Source organism: Microtus oregoni, unplaced genomic scaffold, assembly GCF_018167655.1.
Source record: "Microtus oregoni isolate MIOR12 unplaced genomic scaffold, Mior012 000012F_ref0000307, whole genome shotgun sequence".
Lineage (NCBI taxonomy): Eukaryota > Metazoa > Chordata > Mammalia > Rodentia > Cricetidae > Microtus > Microtus oregoni.
Genome location: NW_024543071.1, coordinates 2,046,412 through 2,057,575, shown reverse-complemented (window position 1 = coordinate 2,057,575; position 11,164 = coordinate 2,046,412). Strand labels below are relative to the sequence as shown.

The 11,164-nt window shown below is 48.1% G+C and overlaps 1 protein-coding gene across 2 annotated transcripts; it reads right to left on the bottom strand.

Moving 5' to 3' along the window:
* Positions 1 to 9,504: 9,504 nt before the first annotated feature.
* LOC121454514 (nucleoside diphosphate kinase B-like) lies at positions 9,505 to 9,930 on the bottom strand. 2 transcript variants are annotated; one of them, XM_041661897.1, is made up of 2 exons: positions 9,703 to 9,930; positions 9,569 to 9,589 (listed from the first exon to the last, which is right to left on the bottom strand). In XM_041661897.1, exons 1-2 carry the CDS (start codon positions 9,928 to 9,930, stop codon positions 9,569 to 9,571), a joined length of 249 nt encoding a protein of 82 aa, XP_041517831.1. The 2 variants fall into 2 exon arrangements, with proteins under 2 accessions (XP_041517830.1, XP_041517831.1); XM_041661896.1 differs by having other exon boundaries at positions 9,505 to 9,930.
* Between the last annotated feature and the right edge of the window lie 1,234 nt (positions 9,931 to 11,164).

Genomic DNA, 11,164 nt, shown 5'->3' with positions numbered 1-11,164 from the left:
AGGGTTAGGAAACCAGTTTAAACTGTTAATCGGCCACAGAAAGGACCCCGGATTGACGCCTTTCACTTACCTTTGAAAGGCTGTAAAAGCTACTCTGTACATCGGGATGAAATTAGACAGCGACAAAATCATTACCTTGGCTCCCCACAATAAAGACAACCTTAAGAGGGGCTATTGATGGTTTCAAATTACATCACGGTGGTTTGTAGGTTCTTCCTCTGTGCTCACAGAAAGCAATTTTAAAATGTGGATTCTTCAAAGAACAGTCGCCAGCATTCACGCACGGACAGGCAGCTACCCTTTGATTTTATTTATTGCAAAGTGGAGGTGGAGGTAGAAAACAAAGACAAACATCCCAGAATAACAAGTTTCAAAATAATCATGTCCGGTTTATATTTCCCAGGCTTTCTGTTCTCTTTCCTGGAAGGAGAGTCAGGATGGCGGGTCTGGGAGTAGAGGTCACAGCCCCTTGGGAGGGAAACCCTGCACGCGTCACCGGTCATGCTCTGCCCACTGCTTCTGAAGATTTTATTCTGCACTCAGACTCTTGGGGTAAAAGAAAGACATTTTCCCAAACACTCATTGCAGGGTAAGGGCCATGCCCTAGTTCCATCTGTGCTTTTGGGAACTGATGGTGAGCCTGACTCTTCCAGGAGAAGATTCCTCCCACGGAGCTTGGAGCTCGTACATTGGTAAAAGTCACGGACATCAGGCAGCCCACCTCGCTTTTACTCTGAAAGGTGCCCTCTGCATTTTCAAGGAGACTCAAAAAGAGAAAGTTCCTCTCAACCGCCATCCTTGAAGTCACCCTACCAGTTCTTGCTAGGCCTACAAAAAACTGAGGAAGTACCCTGTCAAGTTAGTGGTGGAAATCCTTATAGTGGCTGCTGCTATTATCCACCAAAGGCAGCCAGGATGCGCTCTCTGAGCCCTGCGAGCAAAGGGAGGACCCCTGTCGCACTTTCACAACCTGTGTACCAGGGGCAAGGGGGCTACTGGGGCCAGGAGCACCCTGGGAAGACCCCTGCAGCTTCTTTGAGAGAGTGGTTTGATGGTCGTGAAGGCCTGGGTGGCCACATTTGCTGCACAGCACTGCCCCCTGGCATCCAGCGCCAAAACTGCCCCACCCCCCGCCCAGCCTCAGGGCCTCTTTCCTGACCACTGGGTGAACTCAGTCTTTTCTTCTCTTTCCAGACCACATCTCTGCCAGCTAAGCCATTTCAAATGCCTGGAGAAGGTCTCCAACTCTCGCTCAGAGCTTCAATCCTTTCCTTCCCAAAGGTGACTCAGGACTTGGGCTGCTAACAGCAGATGCCCACGTGGTCCTCAAGGCTACCTTGTAGTGGGCCGGAGTTGTGCCGCTGCAGGCAGACTGTGACCACAGGCTTGGAGAATCAAGGGACTTCTTTGGAGCAGGAGTTCATTCTTTGCTTATTCTTCAATGAACAACAACTCCCTGGCATTTTTCATTGGCTAGTGGACTTTCTAGAGAAGAGAGCAAGTCAGAGGTTATCTAACACCCAGGAGCGGATACAGCAAGGGTCCCTGGTGACCCCATCCGAAGGTGCCTGAGGGATAGGTACAAACCTGGCCGGAGCTCAGATGTCTACCCAGGAGCTGCCATAGAGATTCTGCTCCCTGCCCTGGTCATTACTTACCACATAGTAGGATCACTACCAGCTTCCTGGAGGTACCAGCTGGAAGGGTTTTGTTTGTCTAGCCTCAGGACAAGTTCAGCCCTCCTGGGTAGTTTGTTCTAAGTTTTGAGCCTGGGTCAGAGGGAGAAGAGGGTGCCGAGAACCTGAGAGCCAGTTGGTTTGGTGTAAGTAACTTCACCTTTCTGATTTCTTCTATGGTTTCCTATGGTCGTGATGAAGATTAATTGATACAACGTCCTCAAGGGGAACACGTCACCCCGGTGCCTTTCTTCTTTCGTTGACCATCTCTCGGGATTCTTCCTGGAGGGTAGGTGTGTGGAGGGCTGTCTGGCTGTGGGAGTGCCCTGCCCAACAACTGCCACTTACTGAAGGGTTAACCATGCATGTAGCCAAGGGTTACCAATGACAATCACACTTCATCTAATGATGTCCACACAGAAGTAGCATTTTTAGCATTTGTTATTTATATTTATTTTACTTTGTGTGTATGAGTGTTTTGTCTGCATGTGTGTCTGTGTACCACACACATGCCCAGTGCCTGAGGAAGTGGTGAGCTGCCATGTGGGTGCTGTGAATTGAACCTGGGTCCTTAGCAAGAACAAATGCTCTTAACCACTGAGCCAACTCTCCAGCCCCTGAGGTGTTTTTGTTGTTGTTGTTTTTTAAAGATATGTTTTTAAACCATGTGTGGATGTGTGTGTGTGTGTGCATGTATGCACACGTGTGTCAGTGAGTACATGTGCCCAGGAAGCCAAGAAGAGGGCATGGGATCCCTACAGCTGGAGTTATAGGCAACCGTGAGTCTTCTGATGCAAGCTCTGGGAACTAAACTTGGGTCTTCTCTCAACCTCTTTACCATCTTCCCAGAATAGGGTTTTTCAAGTGTCATGTTAGAAAACAAGCAACAGGCTAGTACACGGTGGAGCATGGCCTCGAACCAACCCTTTCTCAGAGGCCAAAGCTCTGAGACACCAAGTTGCGTAACATTTCAAAACATTTCATTGTTCACTTCCTGCTCGCTCTACTCCCTCGAAACTGCAGTTTATGGTGAAACATGCCCTTGGAATCACCAGCTGCGGAACCCCAAGAACTCAGGGGTATCTTGAGGCGCTCGTGCTGAGACTCCCCTGGTCTCTGAGATGCAAGTAGATCACTCTGACTAACCAGAGTACCACATGTTAGGAATCCCCACTTTCTCCTCCGCAGAGTCTGCTCCAGAAGTTCATTGAATATCCGGAAGACCACAGAGATGAGGAGGGATACCTCCAGACCCTTCCTGGACCCTTCCAGCACAAAGCCGGATCATCTCCTACCCTGAACCGAGGCCTAGGTCACTGTACTAAGATGCCATCAGCAAGCGGGCTTGGATTTGGGGTTCCCTAGCAGTTGACTCCCTGCAGTTATCCCTGGGTTCCTCAGCAGGCATTTGAGGAGGCAGGAGTCAGGCTTTGCCCCCCACAGCCCTCTCTTCAGGCACTAGCCACACTCCAGACAAACTTATAATCTAGGAAGGGCATTAGTTGTCCCTAACTGATCCAATGCTTTTCCTTGGACAAAGGCAGAGCTGTTTGTCCGCAGCACCCGCAAGGGACTCGGCGCCTCCTGGTGTCAGGATGCAGCACTCACATCTGGTACTCAAACCCTTGCCAGGAGCCTGGGTCTCCCTGATTAGAGACCTCCCTTTTCTGTTTGTGTGGGGCTTCCATGGAGAGAAAAAACGCCAGTCTGAGAGAAACAACATTCGTGCACCTGTACAAATACACATGCATGCACGCACGCCACAAGTCAGAAAGGAAGAAGAAATGTTTTACATCTGTCTAGATTGTTAAAGGGACTGTGCCACCCTACCCGCTGGTCTGTCTGCACTTCTCGGGCCTGACTTATGAAATGGGAGGCAACTGTGCTGTAAGCTCCATCACAGCGCTCTCTAATGCCCCAGGCTACATGCACACCAGCATTTACGCTCTGAAAACCCCTTTGAGGCGGGCGGTTACTCTAAACCAAAACCAAGAGAAAAACCCTATTGAGGGTGTCTACAAACAAAACAGTGAGGACACCTGCCTTGCCTGCCTGCTGGGTCTAGCCCAGCCTCGCTCACCAGAGCAGGGCTACCTTTCCCTGCACCTCTGCTCAGCTGTCATCATGTCCTCCTTTTTTTTTTCTTTTCATTTTTACAGGGAGAACAGAGGTTTGGTCCCTTGTTCAGCTACAGAGCTGGTCAGGCTGGGGGTGGGGGGGAGGTCCTCTCAGGTCTTGAGGGGGAAATGATTGGCAGGGCTGTTCTAAGAACACTTGGTCTTGGGATTTGATGCAGTGACCCAGCTGGGGAGGACATAGTGCCTGCTAATTGAGTTACATGTCTCAAGTTTCACATTCTCAAAGCTGACCCCCAAATCATCCACTGTAGAGATGAACTTCTCTGAGAGGTGGAAATGAAAGAATTGATCCTAGGGCCTTGCCCGGCACTTGTTTCACAAAGGATTTTCTGGAGAGCTTCAACTGCAAGCAAAAAGACAAAGCAAGATTACAAAATAGCAAAATCACAGCCAATCTGTTCCTAAATGATAGCCCCATCCCCAAAACCTTAGTCCCGCCTATTGTGTAGCAGTTTCCTGACTAGATCCATACACCTGGAAGGGAAACTCATAAAGACTCGAGATGTTCTAAAGGGAGGCTCCTTAAGACTCAGGGAACTAACGACTCAGAAGCCTCAGAAAGTCCCTGAAACTGACCAGCTGCACTTACCCCTCCCTGCCAAGCTTATATAAGCAGCAAGGATTGCTGAGAGATGTTTTAGACAAAAGAAATTCCCTACAAGAGGCTCTGACCAGCTAAACTGCCCAGGAAAGGCAGAGACTAGTCTGCCTGCCAGGACAGACTTTAACCTGTCAAGCTACCTTCAGGTTTCCAGCTCCCACAGCTGCTGCAGATGCTGGAGTGGGCTTACATGACAACAGCTCTCTTTGAGCCGTTTCTGCGACTACAAAGCAACCCCTCACCCACAGTCCTGGGAGTAACTTTGTCTCGGGTAGGGTTTCTATTGCTGTGATGAAACACCATGACCAAAGAACAAGCTGGGGAGGAAAGGGTTTATTACACTTCAGCATTGCTGTCCATCACTGAGGGAAGTCAGGACAGGAACTCAAACAGGGCAGGATCTTGGAGGCAGGAGCTGATGCAGAGGCCATGGAGGAGTGCTGCGTACTGGCTTGCTTCCTCTGGCTTGCAGAACCCAGGACCAGCAACCCAGGGATGGCACCACCCACCATGGTCTGGGCCCTCCTCCATTGATCACTAATTGAGAAAATGCCTTACAGCTGGATTTCATGGAGGCCTTTCCTCAACTGAGGCTCCCTCCTTTGATGACTCTAGCCTGTGTCAAGTTGACACACAAAACCAGCCAGTGCAAACCCCAATAAAACTCACAGGTTCACTATGGACTTTGGTGGAATCCTTTCTTTAGTCAGTCTTGGGTTCCCTATGTGGGGTGTGTGGACACTTGTTCATGTCCTTCCCAGAGACAGTTTAAACACCAACCACACAACCTCAGCACCAAGACAGGCCTGTCTGAGCATCATGGACATCAACCCTGTCCTCCAAACCTTCATCTGCAGCTGTGTATCTTGGTTTATATAGGACTTTATAGCTGTAGACTTGAACCGTCCCACTTAGCGGGACGACTTAGGCATGGTATTCATCAGCTTCTCTGAGTACTAAGGTTCCTTCATGTGGTTGCTATGAAGATGAGAAGTAATTCCTGCAGAGTTTGGCATAGGCCAGGGAAGAGGTAGGTATCTTGACTGTTTCCCCCATGGCTGGAATTCAGTGAGGTGTTAGTAGTGAAGACTTTAAAACTGGGATTGAGTTAGAGCGCCAAAGCTTTTGAATTAGTTTCAGGAGCCAGGGAAAGTTTTTGCCCAATTTTTGCAGGGGTGGGGGTGGGAGGCTAGGGCCTCATGTCTCCTTGGCCACCAACTACCACTGAGATATAGTCCTAGTTCTATGTGGTCAGCTTTTTATCCAGAGATCATGACGCTTTAGGTATGGTGGAAGCCAGAGTGAAACAAAGACACTGAGTTAGGACCCCAGGTTTCTCCAGCGACCCTTCTGGCTCTGTTTTCCTGTGCCTGTCATGGGTCAGGTCTGTATTCCTGCATTCAGCGTGAGAGCCAGCATAGGAACCAGTGCTCATGGTGGTTGACATCCTCATATGGCGTGGTCTTTGCACAGTTCAAACCTTCTGCCTGCAACACCTATGACTTCTCGCTTTGTTTTTCTCCTACCCTCTTTGAATGGCTCACATTCCTGAGTCACACGCTCAGAGATCCTTGGGCCTCCTTCACAGGATTTGCCATTGTTCAAACTTTACATTTTCTTGGTGTTTCTTCCCCCCACTGTCTTTCTGCCACTGTGAGCTTCGTGAGAGCAAAGGTCATGGTTTCCCATCAGTGTATCGTTAGCCCATGACACAGTGGATAATTGTTGAATGACTTGTTTCTATTGGAAGCTAGATTTAGAAACTGGTTTAACCTTAACTCCACCCTAACCAGCAGTTCTTTCAGAGAATTCACAATGCATCGTTTCATGTGTTGTACATGAAATTAATCTCTGAATACATCACCAGGCGAGCTGTTCTGGATGCAATAAAATAGAAAGGTTAAGATCAAGTTTAGATCGCTAGATGCTTAGATTGCACAGTGCACTGAATAAATTTGAAACACAATAAGATACAATAGGAAAGAGATGGTCTTTAAGTTTTGGGTTATATAATATGCCACTCTCTCCCTCCCTCCTTCCCTTTCCTGCTCTCCATCCCTCTTTCCCCCTCCCTCCTTTCCTCTCTCCCTCCCCCCTTCCTCTCTTGTTCTCCTTCCTGCTCACATCTACATTGTGGTCTCTAGCTTTGTGATGAGTAGTCTTATCATCTTGATGGATTTAGAGTTGTGGAGGAAGCAAATCTCTGGCTGTGCCTGTAAGGGATTATCTATATTAGGTTAATTGAGATGGGCAGGTTTACCTTAAACATGGGTGTCTTTCCTTGGACTGGGGTTACAGAATGAATAATAAAGAGAAAGCAAGGTGAACATCAGTACCCACCACCTACTGCTTCCTGACTGTGGATGCAGTGTGACCAGCTGTCTCCAGCTCCTGCCACCATGTCTTCCTACATGGCAGACTGGACTCTCACACTGCATGACTTACGTAAACTATGTTTGTCTGGATGTTTATCACAGCAACAGGACAGGTAGCCAGCCCAATCCTCCACCATCTCCAGTCTCTTCTGTATCTCTCTCCACACTATCTTTGATGTGGTTACTGCAAGGCCTATAGCTGAGGGAGGGTGAAGGGAGTTGGTAGACAGATGGTTCCTATGACAATGGCACCCACTTTGCTTTAGGATTCTGTTCCCCTGCTTTGGTAACAGCACCTGCATCAGGACTGGACATGCAGAGGCTTCCTCCTGCCTTTGGTGTAGGATGTATTTGGTGGCTGATTTAGGGGACAGGAACAGTGCTGTCAGCCCGATGTAGACCTTCACACCTCACACACTGTCTCTCTCTCTCCCTGTACACTAAGCTCTGGTCTGTCCTACCATATAGTTCATTTATCTTGCTCATCCTTCCTGATGAGGTCCACTATGTTTTCTGAATTCTACTTGGCACACCCTACACAATTTCCTGATGTCTGCACCTGACAGTTCTTACGAACGAGGCCTTCTGTTTTTCTTCTCTGTCATAATTAACCCGTGTCAAATGCCACACACATGACACAATACACTAAGTGCCTACCGTGTACTAAGCATTGAGAGAGGCATTGGTGGCTCCAACCTGACCCCTCTGCAGACTTTCCTGCTGTTCACAGACAGTGATGTCTAGAGCTCCATACAGTGACTAACTGGGACACCCACAGGGAATTCTTTGGGATGCCACCACTCCCAGGCAGAGTCAGAGTGAGTGTCCCTTAGAAGGAATCAATTGATCTAAGACCTAGAAAAGGGTTCCAGAAATTTCTCCTAAATAAATACTAAATCGAGGTAGACTTTTTTCTCTGCCATCTCTTGGTTCTGAGTCATGTTTCACCTATTTCCCATCCAGCAGGTTAGAGAACACTCACCTGCTCTGCTCCTCCAAATGTGCAAACATTGTGTTTTATAAAACAACAACAGCGAAAACACACCTATTGGCAAAAAGACTCTGCAGAACAGCATTTAGGCTTGTAAATGCCTCTAACAGGGACCAACAGCCTATAATTAGAATTTAACAATCCAAGAGAGCAGTAATATGCACCCTGCCGGACAGATTGGAGTCTTTTTCTTTAGTTCTGCAGGTTTGGTGGGTAGATTGGCCCCCGACTCACCATCTACAATAACCGTCCTACTGAGGTAAACATGTCACAAACAAGAACAATGAGATCACCAACAATATAACACTAATACTATAAACAAAAGAAACGCCACCTTTGGCTGCAGTGGAATGACAGACACAAAGCAGACTCGCTCATGGAGCTATTCAAAAAACAAACAGCTCACGGCCAGTGCTCAGAGCTTTCGGGGAGCAATTTTCTAGGAACCTGAGGATAGGAAAACGTCTTTTCCTGAAATACACTTGATTTTGCACTTTTGGATGGTGCTTACACATGTGAGGCCTTGGGAAACAGAGACAATAAAGGTCACAGGTAAATGCAGAGACTTCAGACACAGCCTCATCAAAGATGTTTTCCCCCAAACATGAGACTTTTCTAACTGCCAAGGCTCTGGGATAATAGGTCACACCTCCTCCATACAGCCATTTTTTGCTGTATTTTGTTGAAGAGTGAGTGGGTAGGTGGCTGAGAAAATGTTAGGATGTGGATGTTTGGAGGAATGAGTGCCCAGAAAAATCCCTTCAAAGACACTGTGAAAACACATACATATCCTTACACAAACACAGAGAGACGGACCTGGGCATCAGCGAGAGACCTGGCTGCTTTCTGATGGTCTCTGTGGTTCTTCACTGTCAATTTGATAGGATAGGAATTGGCACCAATTTAATAGCTCAGGTTGTGTCTCTGAGGTTTAACTGAGATGGGACTTACTCTAAATGTGGGCAGCACCATCCCATGGAATGAGATCCTGGACTAAATTAAAATGAGAAAGGGAGTTGAACACCAGCATTTCTTAATCTTTGTGTCTGGTGACTGCTGATACAATGTGACCAGCTGTTTCACACTCCTGCCATCCTGCCTTCTCTACCAGGATGAACTGTTCTGTCAAGCTGTGTGTGTGTGGGGGGGGGGGGGGGGGGCAGGGGAACCTTTCTTTCTTCGAGCTAGCTGTCTTCTGTCAGATACTTTGTTGTAACGAGGAAAAAAGTAACAAATACAGCATTTGTTCCTTGTGCAGGGACCAACTTGTCTGGACAGGAGAAAAAACAGAGTCTGGGACAAGCTTCCAGAGGGGTGGAAATAAAGGGCAAACCCTGAAGTAATGGATGAAGGGGTTGCGGGGCGGGTGTTGCAAAGATGGCTCAGAGGTTAAGAACACTGACTGCTCTTCCAGAGGTACTAAGTTCAATTCCCAGCAACCAAAGGGCGGCTCAAAACCATCTGTAATGAGATCTGGTGCCCTCTTCTGATGTGGAAGCGTGCATGCAGACAGACCACTATATACGTAATAAATAAACAAACCTTATAAAAGAAGAATTGGATGAGAGGTTTTATTTTATTTTATTTTTTTCCAGTTCCAAAGTCTTTATTGTTTTAGAAAAGATGATCCATTCTGTGGAATGAAGAGTTGTGCCCAGGGATCCATCAGTAATGCTGAGAACTATCATCTCTACTCATATACCCAGTCATGACCACAAGACTTTTAGTCAACCAGTTCTTCAGGCTTAAACCATAGACTGATCTCCTTCTCTGCACTTTGGACTGAATCACTGCCATGAATGATGTTCCTGCCAACTTGAATGCAAAAATCCCCTCGAATGGTGCCTGGCTTAGAGTCAGCTGGATTGGTCTCTCCCAGCATCATTCGGCCTGTCTTCACCACATTGAGCCCCTCCCAGACCATGGCCACCACGGGCCCGGAGTTCATGTACTTCACCAGCCCTGGGAAGAAAGGACGGTCTTTCAGGTCAATGTAGTGCTGCTTCAGGTGTTCCTCAGAAGCCCGAAGGAACTTCATCGCCACCAGGTGGAACCCCTTGTGCTCGAAGCGCTTGATGATCTCGCCCACCAGGCCGCGCTGCATGCCATCTGGCTTGATGGCAATGAAGGTATGCTCGAGGTTGGCCATGGTCCGAAAGTTAGTTGGCTGGACGGCCCGTGTGGGCGATGAGCGATGGGAAGAGCAGAGGGTTTTATAACAGGATAGCTGGTGTTGACCGTCGAGGGATTATACACTGCCTAGGGCCTTTGAGCACCTAAGAATGGCTCGAGAGACAAGAAGGCCGCTCTATGGATCATACACTGACTTCAAGTATAACAGTGTCCAGACACAGCCGGTAGCATCATCCGTCTATTCTCTGTCCTTTAACTCTCCTGTGGTGACAAAATTGCTGCTCTAGGCTAGCCTTGAAATACAGCACTTGTTTCTGAATGACCCAGCAGGAATCTCATGTTGTGTAGTTATGTTTTGTGATCATTAATTTGATTGTCAACTCAAAAGGATCTAGAATCACCTTGGAGACAAAACTCTGGTTGTGTCTGTGTTTCAAGATTGGACTGTTTGGAAGACTCACCCTGCATGCCTGTGGAATCATTCTGTGGGCTTCGGTTTTGGACTGAATGGGAGTTAGAAGAACTGAACATCGGTCTCTCCGCTTCCCAACCCTGGGTGGATGCAATGTGAGCATCCGGTCATGCTCCAGGACTTCTCCATGATGCTCTTCACTATGGAACTGTGAACCCAAAGAAACCCCTCCTCCTTTTAAGGGCCTCCATCGGGTATTTTGTCCCAGCCACAGTGAAGTAACTAATGCATGCTTCAACCACTCCCTGTTCCTAAGGACAAGATTCGTAACAGCTGTCTTTGAGCTAATGAGAGTGGAGGAGAGGGTGAGGAGTCAGGAAAGGAGGACTGTATAGTGAATAGCAAATACAACCTCTTCTACTCAAGAGTGCCCCAGACATTGCTAAATGTTTTCCCTACCAGAGGTGGCTCCTTTTCTGTAGATGCTTACCCAGAGATCCCCAGAGCCCAAGTTCAGTCAGGAGTACCTAGGCCTGCATCATCTGCGTAGTGGTAACCTCGGCTCATGAAGTTGTCTGGTGGTAACCTCGGCTCATGAAGTCGCTTGTTTGGTCTTGGGACTGTCAGTACTGGGGATTTGGAATCTGGTACCCACTTCAGCAGGGACTCTGAGATGCAGGCAAGACTCCTTCGCATCTGTGTAACAGAGATGATACCTAATCCAAACTGCCGCGCTGCACTTCCTGAGACAGGGAAGCCCTGTGTGAGGAGGGAAGACAGAGGAACATGCTCTGTGGAGCTGTGAACTTGGTCTCTGGCTGCAACCCAGGACTGCCCC